Source organism: Danaus plexippus, chromosome 2 (genome assembly GCF_018135715.1).
Source record: "Danaus plexippus chromosome 2, MEX_DaPlex, whole genome shotgun sequence".
NCBI classification, from domain to species: Eukaryota; Metazoa; Arthropoda; class Insecta; order Lepidoptera; family Nymphalidae; genus Danaus; species Danaus plexippus.
Genome location: NC_083537.1, coordinates 6304161 through 6327817, shown reverse-complemented (window position 1 = coordinate 6327817; position 23657 = coordinate 6304161). Strand labels below are relative to the sequence as shown.

Sequence of the window (23657 nt, the reverse complement as noted above, 5' to 3'; positions counted from 1 at the left end):
GAACAGCTCCGTTGTCTATATAAACATAGGTCCGCTCACGTTGATTACTGCTGTTAAATTTGGGTAGGCGCTTCCAAATGTCACCCACTGCTTTGGACACCGTACAGAGACATCCAAAACGGCTTATTAATGGAGACTTTGGAATTGTAATTTTAGCGCACACCACCAAAGAGTACAATGTTTGCAAGTTCAAAGCTTGCCAGCTTTAATTCCTGCATTGTGTGATTATAATCGGACAACCTACAGTCGACGCAAAGAGGACCGTCCTTTCATTGTTCTTCCGTCTTCAAAACCTGTATAGTAGTGTATTTGAATACTTTGCCTGTGTGTACGTTTAGTCATCAGATCAGAATGCTTAACACAACATACTCTTTTTAATAATTAAATTATCCTTATATTAATGCTAGGAGGTGAAATAAATGAAATTATTTTGTAAATTATTTTATTTATTTTAGGAAACCTATTTACAATTTTCAAACCCTGTAATAATATAAAATTAATTGTCATTTAGTGGCAATATACAATATTGCACTAGATGGGATACTATTATCAGCCACTAACGGGTCTTTGATGGGGAGATCATGAAGTAGGCTCAAACATACAATTTCTATTCAAATGATGCAGTTATTGATACTTTAAAATGAAAAATATACTTTCACTTATTACAATAAGTCACACATTTATATTACAATGTTATTAAATTAACGTGAAAGTTTTCTTGGCAAAAATCGTAAGTGCTATTAATGTTCATTTATTAATTTCACTTTCCTCGACTCTCATTTACATCTATTGATTTTTATATACGTCTAAATATTAAAATTAAAAATAAAATCACCTCATCTAAAAATTAAAAACAGAAAAAAAAATCTTTGGAAGCGAAAACAAATGTCTTTATATAAAATATCATGATCTAACAATATTAAACACAATTAATTCAAGCCTATAGCGAAACTAGTGAACCTAAATGAGATACACTGATAAGTTAGAATTCATATTATTTCAAATCATATTTAAAACTAAATACTAGTTCACAGTGATATAACAACACCTAATGATGGGCAAGTTTTATTATTTTTTTATGAATGCCTTTTCATATATTAATATTCCTACAAAGCTGGAAATAAACAAATTGTACATAATTTCCATTGTAAATAGATGCAACAAAAATTTATCTGGAATGAAAATTATTTAATGCCTCTAAAGGTCATGTCATAATTCATTTAACAATCTCCAATACTTTTACTTTAAAAAGTAAATACAATTAGCAACAAAACAAGAATGTGTTCACAATTAAAAATGCTAAACAATTTATGCATAAGCTAGTCCTAAGCATCTATTTGTTATTATTTAAACACTTTTATTATTTGATTTATTTAAACAGCCTGTTAATACATTTTAAAGTTCAATGACTGGGTGTCAGTCAGATTTTTTAGTATGAAAAAGTTTTGCAAGTACATTACACATCCTTAAATCTTCGTGCATAACTTAATCCATATTCAAGATATTCTAAAATGTGCAATATCCTTTACTGTCAACATAAACTGTTATTGTAAAGAATAGATTTACTAATAAATTAATTATTTATCATGCACTAGCAATATGCTTGTTAAAACAAACGAAGTAGTTGATTAATGTAGTATATCTGAATTGTTTTTAATCTACTATTTACAATATGATTCACATATAGCACATACAACTATTTTAATACTCTTGTATATTTTTATAACATTCTATCAAACTATTGAAACAACTATGCTACAAAATTAATCGCCTAAACACGTTTAAACCAAAAAAAAATCAAATACGACAAAAAAGAACACATGTATTAATTAATATATTAATGACTTTGACAAGTTTAACTTCTCAGTTTCATCAGTTAAAGTAATTAGTTGTTGTCAATGCTCGTTATTACATGAAAACTTTCTTTCTTTCTATAATACAATGTAATCGTAGTCCTAACTATATAAGTTTCTCATCAAAAATTGGCGAATAGCTTGAGTTCTTCAGGATCGAGAGAACGCACGGCTTTCCAGTCAGTCTCCGGATACTCGTCGAAGTTTGAAGTGTCCCCTTCGTATGAAACAGACGGTACGATTGGCGGCTGTGAATAGAAATATTATTTTAGAAGCATGATAATTTTTAACAACATTTTTGGCGTTTTTTAAATTAACAGTTCAGTTCTTGGATTTAATAGGTTTGTAGGAGAAGTGTAGTGTATGATTTTTTCCCACTCTACCGAGTAAAAGTACATTAAACAAAACCTTATCAAAATCATTTTTTTTATCAAGCTGTTTAGTAACAAAAACGACAACACCAATTTCGCTTTCAAAATCTCAATACGATAGAACTTTAATACGTTTATATTACAAAGAATAAACTACATTGAATATATTTCCAAAGAATATTAAGAGATGATTAACGGCAGACAAGTTTTGGAAACGAAACGTTACAAGTTTAAGGTTACAACCAAACAAACACAACGGAGTTTTATAAAATAAATATACTAAAATAAAGTAATTAAATTAGATACAAATGTAATAAATCTGTGTAAGAAAATTTATTTCTTTAGTTTATCTCAAATTCTTTAAAGTTACCTGCAATTTCTTCATAAAAACGTCAGCCCAGTCGATATGTTTGAACCACCGATGGCGTTTTACGTCCTCCGATCCACACTGTAAAACATTAAGAAAATGAAGCCGTTGCCGCGTTTGAAATGAACGGTTAATAAAAGTTTTTTATTATTCATAAAAACCACATCAAAAGTTATTTTTGTTTTACGAATACACAATTGCTTTTCTATAAATGTAGACTTACTTAAACCATCCTGGTGTTAAAATTGAAATCAAAATATATAATCATTTTTATATATAGACACAGATAGGTACAGATTTAATACATTCATTGTATTAAATTATGAATCGATATGTACCCAAATTGTCTTATAAATGTTTAAGAGCCAATCAAAAGAAATAAGGACGTCGAGTCAAAATTAAATAAATAGAAATGTAATTTAAAATAAAACAAACGAAAATACGGAGCCATGTATGTATAACGTCACTTCAGTTTCATAGATTCTTATTTTAATATAATATAAAATAAACATCTCATTAGTTGGAAGCAGCTTAAATACGAGTATATATTAAATTATCATTTATTATGATAAAACTAATGTGTCTGTTAAAATTTACTTGTCGAAATGTTGACAGTGACATTACTACATTATATTATTTACTAATAAAGCTAATGGTTATATATATGTGTTATTACAATTGTGGGTCATGAATCTGTTCCATACATCTATCGGATACGTCAAGTAGCGGTAAACGATTTAAAATTAGAGCGAATGTTTATTGGCTTTGGCGACAATCTCTCTGTAATGTAGCACCGTAATTTCTGAAATTTAATGTGCCATAACGAACCCCGTAGGATAATGCATAACAAGGAAACCCGTTATCTTATGAATGTAAATTATAAGAGGACATTATTTATAAATTATCATAATTTTGAAAATGTTAACTTTCAAGTAACTATTTAATGGTATTAAAAATATTACAATTTAAATAGAGACCGTCGTGGTGACGTAAGATTCATAACTTTCTATTTCCTTAAATTATCAATATCTATTAATATCAAGTTCATTTAAGCGACATCAATCAAGTGGGGCAGTATGGATGTTTGAAGACGCCGCCGGCCACCTGACTGATGGCTTTCTAAACATATATGTGACAGCAAAAAGCTCAGTGAAAATATCACACTAGAAACTGCAGTCGTTTGAACATTCCATACACTCTCCATTCTTTATAAAGCAATATGCAATGCCATGTCCGAGTTAATAATGGAATTTCTAAGTTATTTGCTATTTTAGCCTAATGTCAGTAACAGAACAGTTCCGGCGCTTGACGTGCTTGATGTGCCAAACCATTTGCACGTATTTATCTCATCTTACATTTGCATAGTGTGAAATATATTATCTTTTAAAATTAAAAATATAAATAACTAGCCACAACTACGTGTAATTAGCAGAGAATAAGTAATAAGAAAAATTAGGCAATTTATTAATTTATTTTTGATAGATACGTAAATTTTTGCTTTTTTATAAATTTTACAAATTTAAGTGAAAGTAAGTTATATCGCAAGAGCAGGATAAATATAATAATTTTATTTTTTAAAAACAATATAAATATCATTCTATTGTAATCTTACACAGTAATTACATTTAAATCCCACAATTAAACGTAGTTTGTAAATTGTCATGTGTTAGATTAGACTTTATATATGGAATCATCTGGAAAACGGCCAACTTCAAAAGCAAAATGCGTACAGCAATTTTTATGCACTTTGGACACAAATTAATTGTACCAGGATTATTTATATCGGCATTTATATGTAAAAATCGAATTAACTATTCGACCTTGCTGTCACAAAACTCTTTTTGTGAATTATATTTGCAATTAAGAATTACGTTTTCTTGAAAAATGAATGCTAATTATAATAGTTTTGTTACGAAATAACGTTCAGTATTATCGTTCAAACCATGCGACGAGTTTTTTATAACCACTCGGGGAATCGGCAACGGTTTCGATTAACTTCCAAAATAAACTTAGAGAATAAAAAGCATTCTAAAAAACATACAATTAAAAGCAATAACTTTTAATGACAGGAATTCTTTAAGGCAAATAAAATTAATTAATTAGGAGTATATACCTTCATATTTCCAAGTCTCTTCGTCCTGTCCTGGATCAGCAGTTTTTTGATAATATCCTTGGCGACCTGGTCTAAGTGTCTAGGCCAATCCACTCTGCCGTTGAGAATTTTCTCATATATCCCAAACGGATTATCGTCGTAAAATGGAGGGTAGCCCACTAACATCTCATAAATGAGCACTCCTGGAATATACCATGAATAAAACGTATCAATAAAAACATGTTTAACTTTTAAAACAAAAGTGTAGATAAAGAAATGGGTAAAACCCACTTAAAAACATAGAAGTTTCTATCTTGATTCGTTTATTATTTAAATATATTAGCTTGAAATGGTCTTATGTTATTTATTGTCTTCGTCTCATCGAAACTTTCTATTCGTCATTGCAAATAGAACGACTTATGAGTGATAGCACCGCTAACATAAATTTGTAAGATATTAATGTAAAAAATATACGTAAAATTCACACAGATATTATAAAAATATACATGAAATTTCGGACCTAAATACTATTAAAAATTTTATTATCTATATATTTTAGCCCTATATTAAGTCCGCTACAAAAACCTTCCAATGCATAATTATACGGTTGCTCTAGTGTTATAAATTATCTAATCAAATTTATACATCTGGCACCAAGTGGATCGGAGAGAATAGAATGACCAATAAATCACCGCAACGTAAAATTATAATGGAAACATTGGATGTCGCACGCGCATCATGTCCCATTTGATTTGACGCAGACGCATAATAATAAGGCGGCGATATAAAATCTAAATCAAACTGAACAACAGTAACCAAACAATATAAGGGTAAATAAATAAAATAATTATCTAAGGAGGTTATCAAGTCGTCTGCTATTGTTGTTTTATATTATCAAAGAACATTGCAATCTTTGAAATCTTGAACCAGATAATAAATGTTTTGTCGAAATACGTAATCGAGGAAAGTTACTGCATAAATAAATACGAAAATTAATCGCTATAGAACATGGGCCATAAATTTGGGTCGCTGTCAATCCTAATGTTTTTAAAGTGTTTACTTAATGATCAGTCAAAATAATTATATTACAATAACTTCACAACTTTACTTATAATTATAAGGAAGAGAGTATAAGTTGTGTGTCAAAGTTTTGATTTAAAAAATCTAACTGTAATCACTTTAAATGTTTTGATTAAGGACTGTTTTCTTTATTTAATTAAGAGTCTAATTTAAAAGCGTTCACACACACTATTCAGTTTTTAAAAATGCTTCTCTGTGTTATATCGATATTAACTGTGATGAAAGTCATGTTTGCATTTTTATTCCTATTAACATTTTATGTTGTTATGTTATACATTTTTAGATTCGGGCAAAACAAGAGACATTGAAACACATTTGGCACAGTCTAGGTCATTCGGCTCTTGTTTTAAATTACTAATTACAAGATTTTAAACAACGTTTCATAATGTTCATTTTATAACGTTAAAATAAAAGAGAAATATTATAAAGATATAGCGCTAATAAATTCAACAAACCAACGCCGAAAGTTAAGTGCTTTTATTCCTAGTTAATAAAAGAAAATAAACAGATAGTGACCCACCTAAGGCCCACCAATCCACTGCTTTGTTATGTCCTTTGCTCTGAATGATCTCCGGTGCAAGATACTCTGGTGTACCGCAAAGAGTCCAAGTTCTATCTGTCAACTTCTTTGCGAACCCAAAGTCTGTTATCTTCAAGTGGCCATCCTTAGCTAGTAAAAGATTCTCGGGCTTTAAATCCCGGTACACTATATTCCTTGCATGGAGGTATTCCAATGCTGATACTATTTCTGCAGCATAGAAATTACCTGTGAAGAAATATTTATATTAAACTTTCTCTGTCTAAAACACTATCTAGGACATAACGGTAAGCATTTTTATTCATATTAGCACTCAAAAATTACAAATCAAACACTGGATTTTGAGTTACTTATTATAAAAAAACTATTATTTAACTATAGGTACAATTTTATAATTTATATTAAGATATACAGGTAAAGTTTATTACGACACGATGACCAACAATAATTTTCTAATCCATCTTAACGCCTATACTTGTTTTTATCAATGTAATGTAACAACAACTAATAACTGTCATAACTACGTTTGAATGCTAAATTAAGTAAATTATATTTTTTATAAAAGCAATACTTAGAGTTAAGTAGATCAAAAATATATTAATAGTGTATGCTCTCTTTTCTTATATTAAGAGTTTACCTATTTCATAAAAAAATGTAAAATGCGATTGAAAATTATCGCTGCGTCGAGACAAAACTGTGAGTACTTTGTGAGATAATCAGTCTAGCCAACGTAATATTAAAAAAAATATCAACTGATTTGCAAAAAGAAAATACAGAAAGTTTATTTCGGTGTTCGTAAAGTCAATGACGATTGCCAGCGCTGGACGATGTCGGGCGTCATTTTGTGTATTATTAGAGTGAGTTCGTTCTCGTAGGAATACTTTGTCCTCTGTTTATTATATGAAAATTGAGATTATTAAACTATACACGAATTGATGGTACATGACGTAATAGTTTTGTGATTAATTATATGGTTAATGCTCTTTAGAATAGAGGTTGTGGTTCATGAATCAGACGAGGCGACGGTGGGCGATAGTCACGTCATGGTCTCGTATCGGTGTATGACATCAGTTTAACTTGATTATGAACTAAGTTTGGTCAGGAACCCCAAATTCGAAAATTCAAAAAGGTCTGACATCGTTCAACAAAATTTATATTTTAATGTTTAATTAATTATGATCGTAGATGTCAAAAACAGATTTTGTAAAATTGAATTATAGTAACGCCTCTTAATCATATAATTAAAAACATACATGACAAATCATATTATAAGTGTGTATAGTATGTAATAGATTATTTGTTAATTAATTAATGTTATTAAGATATTGATTTCAACCACGATTAAAGTCATCTATCATAGTAATATAAAATTAAACGGTTTAGTGTAATCAATTATGATCATTAATTTTCACATTATTATGATGTGAAATAAAACTAATGTTCTTTAAATTAATTAGTTAAGTATTAAAGAAACATTTCTTGGCTATAAACCTGTAACACGTACCTTTTATTTAATATAAATCTACGGTCCAACACATTCTATTTATTTCTTTGTTTTATACACAGATTAATTATTTGTGCTCCAAACATAATTTTCATGATTTTCTTTTAAGAAAGATAATTAAAATAAATAAAAAGCTATTATATCTATTACCCATTATTTTTACCATTATATTAATTAATTTGTCTGTCGTAAAGTTTGAAAGTATAATAGATCAAACTTATCCTACATGAAGATATAGGAATTGCATTCAATTTAATAGCTCGACAGCCGATTTCAGCAATCGGAAACGGTTAAATACGTAAACGATGACTAATCAGCTACATCCCTCGTTAAAATGTGAAATACTATTTATAATGTTCCAGAATAGTTGCAACATTAATTTTTAACGTCAACACTCAAAATATTGCAAAAGTAAATTTTTTTATTTATATCAAAAGAAAATTTTATGTTACATAAGGACGCTAATAAAGATTTAGGTAGATTATTTTCATATTATTATTATTATTGTGTTATAAGCCGAACAGCTCGAGTAAAATATCACAATGACCAATTTCCACACCCGTAATAGGAACGGTACATGTTTATTAAATGAGTTACGATAAGCCAGTGGTGCGATCCCGAACGGGCGTCTGTACGTCTGGCTGTTCAATTCTATTTAAACGCTCCCAAAACTGTGTAAGCTCATAAATTATAAGGGATAATTTTAAAAATACGTTAGGTGCAAAAGATATCATTATTCATTAATTTACATCAAACGAAGACACAGCCTTACGCCTCTATATTTCTCATGGTGAAAGATACACGCGTCATTGACCGCTTATTTTTGGCATGTCCTTTCTCCAGAAATACAGTCATCGCAACTGATTAATAGTAGGTTTGAATATGAGAACTTGAAAATAAATATTATTTATATTTAGTTTTCATTGAAATTTATAAATTTCATGTAAAAAAAACTTTTTTTATTTCTTTATGGTATCAACTAACGCAGGTTATGCGTATTGCATAGCAAACCACTATTTGAAACACCGAGTGAGATAAAATTTAATTATTTCATAACTTGAATTAATTCCCTAAGTTACTTATAAGAAATATGATTGGTATAAATTAATCGTACATCATAAAATGGACCTAGTTGTTTCGATAAGTTTAGGAAAATTCTTGTTACTAATGTTTTTTCATACCGTCATGGCCATTTGGTTGACAACAATATTCTTGATATGACTGTGTATAACGTTGTTTATCTAAAGTACCAAAGACCAGACACTGATACAACCGATTCTCTTATCTATTTTGCTCTTTATTAATAATATAAAAGTACATTGAAGGCAAAAAAAAATCACTAAAGTATATACTCATAATTTAAGTAATATGAGCCTGTAAATACTGTACCTACATTTTATTTATACGTATAGCCGATTTAAATATTTATGACAAAGTGATGGTTGATATAACAAAACAAAATTAGCACCAATCGAAGTGAATGACGTCATTGAATCAATTACTGCATCATTGACTATGTATAGACCTCCGCCTTGTAACAACCGGAGCCGTGGTTTTAGTTTTTTGGCAATGTCAAGGCCAGAAGCCAATAGAACAAAAAACAAAGTTTTATGTCGATCAAAACATGTACTATTGTTATATAGATAAAACAGTATATAAAGTTGATTGCCTGATGTATGTTAATCTGTTTGTATGTAGATTTCAATGTCACTTTATATTATAAAGTAAGGACCTTTAATTTTCTAAATACTACTAAAAAGAAATAATAAGAATTTAATTTGAGTTAATTCGTGAGATCCCAAGTGAAGCTGTTTAAAGTAGTTAGTCAACATAAAAAAATATTTTTACAATAATATCGTAATGCAATCAATCCCCTTACCAATACTATTACTAAAGCGGCCTGCATTTCTTAAATAAGAAAACAACTCGCCACCACATACGTAGTCAAAGAGCATGTAAATGCAGGAGTCATCATGGGTCCACCATCGTCTGAAACAAAGAAGAACAATATTACTATATTATTCTTTAAAAATTAACAATTCACGACTTCTTTTTTATAATAAAAACTTTAATTCAAACAACTAACAAATTATTTCTTATAAATGTTACCTATTATTAAAAGTATCAAGGAAATGAACAAAAAAAATGTTTCTTTTAAAATTAACATCACAATCTCATCCCACTTTTTAAGATTTCAAGCTTTTTTTGTAAGCAAAAAAAATTATTAGGACACAAAATGATTTAATGCTCTCAGATATCAAATATGAATCTAAAATAAATACAATAAAAATATACCGATAATAAAAACTAATTGTAGATTGTGAAAACAGCAATAGATCACAGTCACTGTCAATAGAATAAATTGACGGTGAAGATTGCCAGATTTGATGGCCTGATACGGCACGCGAGGCAGGAAACCGGTTTATCCCTGTCCATAAAACGTTTTAACCTTAACAAAATCAAAAAAAGAAATATGAACACTAGCTTCCAATATATTATGTATAGTTCGAAGAGAATGGATACGTTAAAAAAACTTCGGACGTAAAAAATATAAATAGTTTTAAAGAAAAAAATAATACAATTCTTGAACATTGTCAAAGCACATTTGTTATAATGAATTGGAAATGTCTTCAACTCGTCCACACTTTAATTATTGGCCGCCAGCCCATGTTTTTGCTTTCCTATTTACGTCACTTTCGTTTTAGGATATTGTGGATAAACATTGTTAAAGAACACTTACAAATTGACAATGAAGGGATGATTTATTTCCGCTAAGATGCTCTTTTCGTTCATAACGTGATCGACTTGCTTCAGACGAATAACGTCGGCCATTGACAGAATCTTCATCGCTAAATACTCGTCGGCCGCTTTATCACGACATAAGCACACGCGACCAAAAGTTCCGGTACCTGAAACAATACATAATTTTACAGATTTTTTGTTCAGAAAATGTTGCTAAATATTATGAATTCATCTAAAATATATCATAATAAATAAAATATATCATAATAACCTATATATTATAACCTTAAAGGGCTTATAAAAAAAATGCAAACATACAACGTGATCAGCAATTTTTTAAAACTAGAAATAATTTGTAGTATAATTCTTTATAAATCGGTACATACGTGCGTATATATAACAATTTATATAAATAAAAACTCAACTCTTTTTATATTAGGCGAAGACGATAAAAAATTAATTGCACAATAAACTCTCATGTTCCCCGCAAATTATTAACGGAGAATCACCTCAATCTGGGTAATTAGCACTTTGTTTTAAACAATCTATTTATATTATAAAATAACCTTAAAAATATAATATAAACTATCCTTTCACGACTACCTTGGAAATGAAATGTAACCTGAGAATATAGTAAAGAGATACGAATCTGTCAAACACAACGAGGATATATGTACTGACATGTAATAAAAAAAAATTGCGCACACATTGAAAAATTACATAAGAAAATATGCTTTGCATTATAACAGGTTACATTTAGCTTGAAAAGTTTTGAGAATTGTGATAATTCATCAATGTTTTTCTAAAAAAGATATCACAATATATTCCTAATCTCAACAACCTTTTATTTACAGCATCTGTTTTTAAAATATTCTATTTAACATCTATCAGCGTTGACTCATTTATTTGGTATGTGTGTGATGCAGACTTAATGTATTCGTAACAATATTTCGCTGAATATGTTTGGCCGTACGAAAACATTTACAGGAAATGAACGGCGATGATACGGAGGATTCCCCCAGAATCAACAGGTTTATTTAGTTCCATATAATCGAATACAGAACTATGTATCTCTAAAATCACTATCTGTTAGCGAGTTTAATTAAAGCGGTACACAAACAAAACTTGCCGACACTGAATAGAATTAAGCTTATTAGGTTTGTATGCTATTATAAACGCATTAATAAGTAATCATATCAAATAAACACATAATAATATATGACTCGTATGAACTTGAGAACCTAATTTCTTATTTATTTGAAGATATTCTAGTTTGCACTGGAAATAAAATCGAAAATTAATAAAGTATATAAAATAAACATTTCAAAAGTAATACTTTCTATATTTTCTCTCATTGACATATCACCATTACATCGAGTCCATAACTGGTGACTATTTCTATTAAATTATGGTTTATTTCATTTCCATCTAACTGCTTATTAACTTCTTTGATTCCTAGTAACATCGATGGAAATAATAATATATTTTACATTATAAAACACAACATGTCCATAAAAATGAAAGAAGATCTTTTTATTGTAACAAAATTAAAAAAAAATCCTTCTTTCTAATTCTAAATGAAGTCAATAAAATCTGAATAAGTTTTGATAGGATTATTGATTTATAATGAAAGAAAGCTTACTTAAATTATGCTAATTACTAATAAAATGTTTTGTAGCATGAATGAACAATATTGGACGAATTAGGTAAATAGAGTACAACAGTAGAAAACACGTACAGACAACGTATCTGAAATATTGAATATAAAAAACATTTATATTTTTAATTAACTAAAATTAAAAAGAATGCAATAGTAGCGTATGATAGTTGCGAAATAAAATGGTAGTAAAATAAGATATATATAATGAGTTCTAGAAAGTTTAATGTCTGTTTTAATACTAATAAAGAGGGCGGGAACAATTTTGCGTAACTTGTTAATTTCAGAATGCCCGTGACGTCTTAGCCTTTTGCACATTTCTACATCCAACTTTATTTCGGCCGTGCGTTGCGCAAGACAGTATCTGAAGATAGCTGTGGCGTTTTATAGCATGAAAACTGTTGCTTTTAAGCTAAATAAATAGAGCAGATTAAAAAAAATACAGGCAGCCTCTAACCCCCAATTATATTCATAACCAAGGGATATGCATAGTTTTGGAGAAATTATAGGTATTATGTATAATAAATAATTAAATAATACTTTCCACGACATATTAGTTTGAAGACTAGACTAATATAATAGACGTCATTGTTCTATAAATTCTAAGGAAGCCCTGCGGATGGTGATGTAGTAAATGACCAAGGCTAGCTAAGTTTATTAAAATGTTTTTGTCACTTTCTTTTACATTTAAAATAACAAGGACAAACTATTACTATATCGTAGCGAAAGATGCCACCGGTTTGGTTACTTTCACTGAACGCATAACGCACGTGATTGTGCAAACATTTACATCACTCATCAGTAAATATTAACCTTTAGAAAGTGAATATACAAAAACAATAAAAATATTTTTTATTTTACTTGAAAATAGTATCATCTACAAATAAGTTCCCAATTAATGTCACAGTTTCTTAAGTTTAAATTTTTTAATGTAAATTATGTGTAAATTGTAATATTTAATTAAAAAAACCTTAATATAATTTTATATATTAATTATATTTTTAAAGATCAATTATTGCTTTAATTAATAAAAAGTACTCGTTAAAGGTTTCATTACTTCAAAGTTAACATGAAATATCTAAAATCATTAAAAAATACACTTTTACAGTACTTAGATCAGTCTCGAAACTTAACCTTGTAATGATTTTTGCGAACAATAACCTCCTTCGTTCAAAATCGTCTCATTATTCAACTAACATTGAACAAAAGTTGACTTTAATAATTATGTCACGTATCAGTACCCACGGCAACTGAACCAAATGATTTTACAATTAGGCCATGGCATTGAACACAAACTCTTCTTATAAATGAAACAGTCAAAACTAAGATCGTAATACGTAAATAAACAAATCACAATGTTTTATATTCTGAAATTCGTTCTTATCTCTATTTCCAAATCCTGAAATAAGTTAACTTATCGATCTTTCTTTGTTTTACAATAGTGAATGAAAACACAGTATGTAATATATTCCAACACGTGTCAAATAATTAATATTGACTTGCCAATAAAGTGTGATTTTTACGGTTTTTCATGTAAACATCGGCCTAATGGCCATTGAAACGTTAACAAAAATATTTTTATATCAATTTTAATTAAGAACTGTTGAGTATGGATGTTTTTACGGCGATCATAAACCTCAATATTGTACACAAAAGTCGCATGTTGAGAGACAGGATGTGCCATAACATTTAATGTCAAATAAAGTACATTTTGAACAAACCTTGTTCCAGTTTTGATGTAAATTGGGAATCTAACTAATCTTTATAGGTGGTCAAGCGCATTATATTGTTTAACTGCAACATTAAGTGTTTAAATTCTGATATTGCTACACTATTTTAGTTTTTATGTCACTATTTGTTGCCAAAATATTTACAACAAAAGTGATACCTACCGACATTCTCTTGTATAACTTACAAATTATTTAGATTTTGTCTTATCTAGAACTGTAATCAAATTCCCCAAAAACCTAAGCATATGCATTGTATTTGATGTCAATTTTAATTAGGAATACGATTCCTTGGGCAGTCATATGATATTCTGTGGTCACATAAGATAAAGTAGTTTAATATATTTTTTAATATATCGTGAATGAAAATAGTTTATTAGGAGTGTAACAGAATTAAATTCACAATCATTACCTCAACATTTAAACCATAGAGTATTTTTTATGGTTGTTTAAAAAATATAAAATTTCATGCTACCTATTTTGAATCTTTATGGAGCTTCTCCCTGCCTTTGATGTAGAACTATAAAATATTTATCAAAGTGACTTGTTTTTTTAAGGTATTAATATCGAAAATAAATCTGTCCTTGTTTACATGAAGAAAAACACATCGCTTATATAAAGCGCGCCACCCTCACCTTATGTCACGTCGTGAAGTCTAACCTGTTTAGTTGGACTAAATCCAATATGTCACAACCATCTGTTCATGGAAAACATACAAAATGATCTATATTAATATATAGAATTAATAAAAGTGTTCGTAATTATAACATGTACAAAAACACAATGATAAATGTACTCTATTCTAAAGGCATTAAAAATAAAAACACCTTGGTACCATAATAGAATTTACAGTGCTCAGTGACTCAGAGGGTCATTACTATCAAATACTGGAACACTAAACCAAGAACCTGTTACCTGACTAGAATAGATAATTGCTACCTTCAAGGCCACAATCACTACAACAGAAACTTAACCAAAACTTATATTTATACCAAAATGATTTCGCATATCGTTTAAGTTAAAACAAAATTTCTGTAAATAAAATAAAAGTTATTAGGTATTCGTCACCACACAAGAAAAGTGTTAATTGTTATGAATTAGATATATTTTCATAGAGAGGAAGGAGATTTTTAAAACATTTTTAGCTTTATTTTAATAAATCGCCTACAATGTAGCCACGACAGACACTACTTATTATAACGACCTATTTCCGATGTGAAAGACTAATTCGAAAAGTCCAGTTTAGAAGAGATTTAAATATATGATTATGAAAAATTATGTCGGTTAGTTGCCCTCAATGATAAAGCGCCGTAACTTCAATTGGGGATATTCGGTTTTCCACATATTCTTAGTCTTAGTATGAAAAATATTAAATAGTTTATTTTCAACAAAAAGTAATGAATATACTTTGTCATGAAGGTGACATTTCCTTAATTAATTCCTGTCCGAATATCGCGTGTGTAGCCAACTTTTATACTTTCAAGAAAAGGTCGTTTTGTTTTTAAATATTACAAAAATGTATTACTTTAGTCATTTTATTAGGAGGTTTACTAACTATTATGATTCATGTCAAAAAAAAAAATTGTACAAATAGTTTTTCAAACCATTACAATTTGCATAATAATGTTCTTTGACAGATTTATTAAGTTTTAATTTGAAAATGTGACCTCGCACATGAAATAATACTGTAAATGAAACTTTAGTTTAAAAAAATGTGATAATACTGTATAAGTTGAATAGTTCTAGGAATTTAATTTAATCTGGAAATCCATATTTATGTCTAAAATATAAGATTTATTCAATTTCACGTTTTAGGTATGATAACGTTTAGGATTGCTATTGAGGGCATTAATTATATTTTTTATAAAGGATATATATATATTTAGGTACTCTATAAGGCACAGATATTACCTTAACATGTATATTTTTATAAATGACATAAATAAGAAACAATAAACATTATAAAAGTCATTATTTCATTAAAACTCACAATAATAATTATCTCATTTAAATAATACTAAAAATAAAGCTTGTTAAACGTTTTAAACACACCAAACACTATTTAAGAATGATTTACCTACTTCCTGTTCCTAAAAATATATCGTTAATGCATATTCCTTTCACGCCGTCTCAATGATAAAACAGGTTGTATAGGTGGTTAATGAGATGTAAACAATAAAGGCAAACGTGCATGTTTTCTAAATTAAGTCTAAAATTGTCGGGTACGATGTTCTCAGACTATGCGTTCATGATGTGTGAAATCGTTAAACGCGCTCAGGTATTCTGCAAACGGTGCCTTAGTTTTTACCGTCCGGCGTCGTGCGGAAGTTCTAATGTACCTTTACTGTATATCTATATCGGAGCACTAGTTTCTACCCGCTACTTAATTCGTTTGAATTTTGATATAAGCCTCAAAGAAAAGTTTATAAATTAAAGCATAGCAAACAAACGACGACGTCATTTTTATTTTTATATCATGTGCCTTCAAACAATTGTTATGCCGCGATGCGTCGGAAAATACAAGGAATTTAAGTGAAAATTATAGCCTATATCTTTTTCTGATATATACGCTACATTATTGTGAAGTTTCAACAAAATTCATTGAGTTATTTTTGAGTAACAAACTTAAATAGGATTGTGTATACCATGTTCAATACATTTGAAACACTCTATATAAAAGTAAGTATAAAAGATTTTAAATGAATAAAACTCGCGAAAGTCTTAGATCTCATTAAGTATAAATGTAAGTAATTATTTAACATTTGAAACTCTAATGAAACAATAAAATTACTATATATATATATGTTTTAATTCTTGAAGAACTTAAAAACCACGTTTAAAATTCGTATTTACATTTTATCTTACTACAGTTTTATATCTAAAACTTTTGAACAGACAGCTTCTTGCATCACATCCCAAAAAATACTAAACAGCTGTCCGATAGTGATCTTGTTACGAAATTAAAGACATTTTATACAACAACCGGGATTGCTCGGACGCTGAACGGGAAAGATTACAAACATCTTATTTCCATCAAGTTTGTGCAGACGGCACGTGTTGGCAGCCATCGATACACTAATCTTTCATAACCATGTTAAATATACTGGTTTCTTCACTACAATAACAACATCTCCGATTTAAAGATAATATATATCAATAAAATATATATCTGTAAAAGTTGTGACGTAATCCCGACTCTGACGTCATCCATCCAGCTGTTTATAATGGAAACACCAAATGGTAGTCCATGATCCCAATAATACAATTATACCTTACCAGACATCACATCTACTGAGAAACAAAACGATTTAAGAAATCAATGTTCAAGCGGCTCCACTCTGCTGGTTGACTGACGTCTGAATCTCTACTCAAATTTATCGTTCGAATGATTAATTAATGATTATATAATGTTCTGTTATTACCGCTTGTCTGCTTTCCAAATAATAAAATATAACAGCGATTTTATCGATGACAAAAATGCAAATAAAGTAGAAACAATAAATACATATGCAGTATACATTGTATTTAAAAAACAAATTAAATTTAGATCGTAAAATTTTGTTTGGATTTAAAAAAAGAACAAAAGATAGAAATGACGGAATCACAACAATTTAAAGTAATAAATACTAATTTGTTTTAGCCTTGGATGTCAATAAAATATATAATTTAAGAGACACCCTTCAGTTTCGATATTACAAAAATACGCTAAAAAGAATTGTTATTAATAGTAATTACAACACTATGTTGTAATTACTATGCCTTTATTATTAAATTATACCTCATAAACTGGATCGTTTAGTTCTACATAAAATCTTTTTTCCTTTGATGTACGTGTCGTGCAAGCTGTACGAGACTCGTAGACATTTTATTTTATGAAAGGTTGATGTACTTAATATTTTAACATATTGTCAAAATTTTACGAAATTAGTGATTCCCAGAAGCGTGGGAAGAGCACGGCAAGATATTGTGAACAAATAGGTCATTTCACCGGAAGATTCAGCGCTCGAAAACTGTAATGGTTATTTTTGTTTATATAAAAATATAGATTACTAGGGCATGATAAGGGGTGTTCCGTATTTATTCAATCCATTAGACGGATAAATTCAATTGGTTCGAACTAATTTACTTTTACTTTTGATTTAAAAAATAATTTTAAAGATAATAAATTTATTTTATCAAAATGTACTCTTCCAGATCTTATAACCAAGTTTTTTCTTATTTAACTTTGTTCAAAATAATTACAGGTATAATTAATCAACGCAATAAAGAATTTAATGCCTAGAAATGTGTATAAGTTCTATAAAAGATAAAAAACTGTGAAACATGAATATGTATGTGTTACTACGTAGGTCATTAATATTTAAATGTCATAAATAATGATACACACAACTAAATATGTATAAATTTTTCTAATCTTTCTCGAGTAGTACACATTTAACTCTTTATATTTTTCATTCAAGAGAATAATTTAACGCCCTAAAATTAAATCCAAAAACATAATTTTGCCTCTCTTAAATATCAAAGTATAAAAACTAAAAAATCTATAGATTTTTGAAGTTTTATTTATTCATTAAAGCTTGTTAACCGGATATGAACTATAAAACTTAAGAGTCGATTTAAAAGGTAATTTTACTCTATTATATTGGAGTAATAAATCACCTCCCGCACCTAAATATGTGAAAACCGTAATTACCAATTTCCTTTACATGTTCCCGCTAAAGTAGAGACAAGTTTATTGACATACAAGTCAAAACCTGTTGCAGCTTTCGATAAGACTCGGGTACTTGACGAAAATCAGCACATGCTACCTTCACTGGGTTACATAAACAATTATTACGTATCTTTAAAACTGTCTTAACTTTTTTTTTTTGCTTCTAGCTAATTACAACTTATTGCTAATAATCATTCTTAAATAATTATTCGATTTATTTTTTTAAAACTAATAGCTTTCTTAACCTTATTAACTTTTATAGAATTTTTTTGTAAATCACTTGGACAACTTAGATGATGTACCTAAATACAAAATACTTTCACGGATAAATCGATTATTTATTCTTAAAATAAAAAGTGACAATTACATATTAATTATAATGTTTGCATTCTGGCGTTTTTAATAATTAAATATATACATATCCATAATATTGATGTAGCTTGCATTTAGTTTTTAGGTGGATAGCATTTGCAATTTCATAGGATGCGAAACGAATACAATGTCACGGAATCCAGTAAAAGCACATTCTCAGAGAAAGTGCTATCTTCAATACGCCCGCTGATAGATTATGTAACGTTTTTCGAGTGTGTACGTTAAGAAAATAAATTAAATCTCACTTTAAAACAAACTTAAATTTAATAACGATGAGAACCGAAGACAAAAGTATTTGATCGACTTCACAAGGTGTTAAAACAAAAAAACATAGACGGATTACCCGCATCTTTAAAACTTATAATTAGGTAAATAAAAATGATAAAGACGAATAAACAGAATTGAAATCGGCCAAGGGTACTGCATCAAAGTGCAAGGTGAATCCGAGAGAATATCCAAGGTAATAATTGAACATCAAGTGGAAAGTCTGCAAACTATCAATGAGTTTTATTACCTTAATGCCGATGCTTAAATTTATTATTAATAACTATTATTTATTATACTCTTTCTATCCCATCTCCTTAAAATTGTTGATGTGAAACTTTTTTTTCTGTTATCTAATCACACAAAAACTATCGAATCAATTCGACGAAAATTACGATGTATCTAACTGGTGTATAAGAAAATCACTTAAACCAGTTGTTATTTAATAAGACAAAGAGTTTTTGAGGAATTTTAGACATAAACTGGTTTGTTATAATTGCAAACTTTTTTATTTCAATTAACAGTAAAAATCGATTTACATTGTTATTTAAAATAGCACGGACTTATGTTGGCAATTTTCCCTCTAGTTAAGCTCTTCAAGTCGGAAGTGTGCTTGATAAACAAGAGTATGAAATTATTGCGTTTAAATCCATGTTGATAGATTATTTAATTAAACAAAAGCTTTTGTTTGAAATCTTGCACGTGTTTATACGTAGAAAAGTATGGATAAATCTACCTTTCTTATTGCATTTACTTTCTTTTTTTACCCATTTCCAGGTCAAACAAGTCATAGTAATCTGTGTGAATGATACTATTCTTGTAACATATTAGAATATAATAGTGCAGTAAAGTTCAAATTAGGAACAATAAAATAAGCACACCATTTTGAATACGTTTCCGAAATGTTGTATATTGGTTCAAAGATCGAAAGGCTAAAGGACTGCAGTCCTAAATTTAATTAAGGATTATTGTATACAGATTACAGAGTAACTTTCACGAACGCAACGTGCTCACATTGCACACCGCAGACGGTCATAATAGTTGCACGTGGCCGGCGACGAGGTTTATCGTGTTTATGTCTTCTATGATGCGCAATAATTGTGGCAACAAATCAAAAGTCACATCAATATACACCTAGACATAAGTATATCCTTAAAGTAACTACAAAACATACAGTTTGTTTGGCAAGCGGCATGCTGGACATTAGATAAGCTCTATTAAAACGCTTTGTTTTGTGATGTTTTCTTTCATAGATTAAAGGGATAAAATATTATTAATAATGATAATTTTATGCTATGTGCGTACCAAATTACGTTCTGATCTAAACAGATTGCGTGATAACCTGACCTACATTCTGTTACTAATCGTGCATGACAATATTATAGCATTGGAGATACGTTAATAAAGGAAAAAAATATTATTAAAATTGTTAATTTACGTTACTTAAATTAAAAATAATAACTATTCTACAGTATCGGTATTAAAATATTACCGGTAATTAATGAGTTATTTTTAAAATATCTTTTTTTTTATTAATAATTTGATCTCATAACAATTTTAAAGAATAAATAAAATAACACAACATAATTATTTGATTCATTACACTAAACTAGAATAAGAAAATATTAAACCACATTATGACAAACTTATTTATCAGTGTACACGAGCGATCGCAGATACCTCAATATAAGTAATTCGGAAAGTTGAACAGATATTTAACGAGCATTTGAAATATGAAATAGTTGTATACAAGAAACATTCGTGATGCAGTTGTTAGATGCTACTATTGTATCTGGGACACAGAGGATAATAGGTAAACTAGATACTACTGAGACGGTTTGTGCTCTGTTTGCGTCTGCACAATGGTTTCGAGAGGTGAAATTATTTTCATGGCACCGCATTTGAAATGTATATTTATATGAAAACTGAAATGGCAACAATGGATTCTCTTTTAGCCAACATATTCAAAAACAGACAATAAAAATATTGTGTTTAACATTAAAACATTTTTGACTACTTCTATTTAATTAAAGAAAATAAAAGTAAACTTTGTATTATGCATGTTTCTGAAAGTATTGGCCAAAAATGAAACTGCAAATATAATAGCACTTATAGTATTGAAGAATAATATTTCATATTATAGAATATAGTTCTCATGTCCTTGACCCGAACCCCCCGCCATAAATGGGTCAAAGGGGGATACGGAACATGGTATACCTAGCGCTTTGCAATTCCGCAATGACATATTTAGAACAAGGTCGCAGATATCGTTTATCGTCTGTTTGTAAAATAACCGTGTCCCCAATCACAATAAACTTTTACGATACCGGGTGAATGCATAGTTCAGGATTGAACTCATATTTCAATACGGTTTTTATTTTAAACACACTTCAATTAACTCCTACGCTCGTTTTGCAACTGAGCAATAACGATCGATTTTATTCACAGCGTACTTAGATGGTTATTAATAAACATTTTATAGAAATCTTTAATATTTTTACTTACAATCAATCAACGTCATCGGATTATTGATAGCGAACAACTTTCGATGGATCTCGTGAAGGGTCGTAAATGTTAAGTGGTTTTAAACGAAATAAGCATTTGAAATTTTATTTCACCTCTTTCCTTAGTCACGTCGCAAATAATATAGTTTCTAAACAATTACTAAGTGAATCCAATATTTTTTTATGTTTATTCATGTCAGTAAACATTCATATGGAAATTATGAGGCGTTCTCTTATAATTTAACCGAATTGTTTATTGATTCTCGAATTTTGTTAAAATTCCTTCAATATTGGCGAATAAAAAATTACTTATTAAACTATTGTAATAAAATGTACATATATTCGAACTCTAAAAACATATCGCACTTTTATTGTTAACTCGCTATTGTGTGTTTGACCACTCCAACGAATAAATAATGAATAAAAAATAAAGTATTTAAAATACCTACATAAAATTTGTATATAAAATTTTCAAAAAGTAATAAATACACTTACTTTGAATGGGAAGTTTCGATAACAATCATGTTTTATGAAGAGAATAAATTTTTAAAGATTTTACTTTATTTTTCTTCAAAAATATAACTTTTCCTCTCATAAACTAAATTGACAAATGTATCTGGTTGATCTGATTTATAGACAACTACCTCAATACTGCATTCTATTTGTGAGCCAATTAAAATTACAACAGATGAAATTAAAATTTTTGCATCAAGTTGCACGCAACAACGAAATATTATTTGAAAACAAGTAACCAGTTGATCAAACGAGTTTAACCAAAGATTAAATCACGATATAATTAAAGTAGAATTGCATAATGAGAACTGGAAGAAAAACAATATCCAACCATTTAAACACCTAGTATCTCTTTCCTACAAATATTCAATACCTATACGAATGCCATTTTTATTTTTTTAAAATACATATATTGTTGGAAATGATATTACAAGAAATATCATTTCATATGAAATAAATAAATTAAGAAAAATTCAAAAAGCTCTCATTACTTTACCTATTGTTTTAAGAATCTGTAGATCTTCTAATTCATATTCCTTTTCTTCTTCAGAATATTCTGATTCTGTGGCTGTAGACTCTTGTTCTTCGGTTGAGGAAGCAACCGACAAAGACCGCACGTCGGAACTTAAATCCGAACTACAGTCCCTCACCAATTTCGCACTTGCCATCATCATTTTAAATAGTTTTTAATAATAAATATAGCCAATTAAAAATATAAATTACAGTAAAATCAATAAAACATCTAGTATATCATGTTTTAACTCAATGTACTATAGGAAATTTGTGAAAATCTTCATACTTCAAGAACTTGGATGAAATATTTTGTTCTCGAATACAGAGAGCGCACACCGACAATTTAAAGACGCGTTCTCACCGCGCCACGGTTGGTTTCTCACTGGCGGTGATTGTGATCTCCGATCGCTATCAAGAGCGCTAACATGCGAAACTCTTTCTTGTTCCTAAACAAAGTTTGACAGAAATATTTTGGGAAAACTTCTCGTTTATACTATATTTATTTCAACACAATATTTATTGCCGCGGAAAGTTTATGATTTCATATTTAAAAAAATAACATTAGTTTTTTCGTAGGATTCTAATAGAGACCGAGTCAGACCCTCATCATGCCTCTTATTTAATCTAAATGTCGTAAGTCTAATAAATTCTCGTTATTTTAAATGGAAATTAAACTGAGACGAAAGCTCTCAACATTCCATGGATTCGCAGTGCGGGTACCGGAGCCATCATGTTGCCGAGAGAGGAGCTTCAACAGTGCCTGGGACTTGCGACCCAAGTGTACGTTTAAGGGGCCCCTTTCTAACCCGCGTTAAACTCTCATGGACCAAGCTCCTCTCTCTACCTAAC

General features: G+C 29.2%; 1 protein-coding gene across 1 annotated transcript; it reads right to left on the bottom strand.

The window, feature by feature from the left end:
- Window positions 1–425: 425 nt before the first annotated feature.
- Window positions 426–23199, bottom strand: LOC116779715 (cAMP-dependent protein kinase catalytic subunit 3). The gene is made up of 7 exons (XM_032674118.2): window positions 22792–23199; window positions 10546–10714; window positions 9685–9794; window positions 6284–6529; window positions 4705–4886; window positions 2595–2672; window positions 426–2101 (listed from the first exon to the last, which is right to left on the bottom strand). The coding sequence occupies exons 1-7, from the start codon at window positions 22967–22969 to the stop codon at window positions 1976–1978; spliced, it is 1089 nt and encodes a 362-aa protein (XP_032530009.1). The 5' UTR covers window positions 22970–23199; the 3' UTR covers window positions 426–1975.
- Between the last annotated feature and the right edge of the window lie 458 nt (window positions 23200–23657).

Excerpts from the sequence above, each read along its gene's own strand:
- LOC116779715 (XM_032674118.2), bottom strand. The coding sequence starts at position 22,969 with ATGATGATGGCAAGTGCGAAATTGGTGAGGGACTGTAGTTCGGATTTA. Across the intron at positions 4,887-6,283 it reads AGTGGATTGGTGGGCCTTAG|GAGTGCTCATTTATGAGATG; the intron begins GTGGGTCACTAT and ends GGTATATTCCAG. Across the intron at positions 2,673-4,704 it reads AGAGACTTGGAAATATGAAG|TGTGGATCGGAGGACGTAAA; the intron begins GTATATACTCCT and ends AATGTTTTACAG.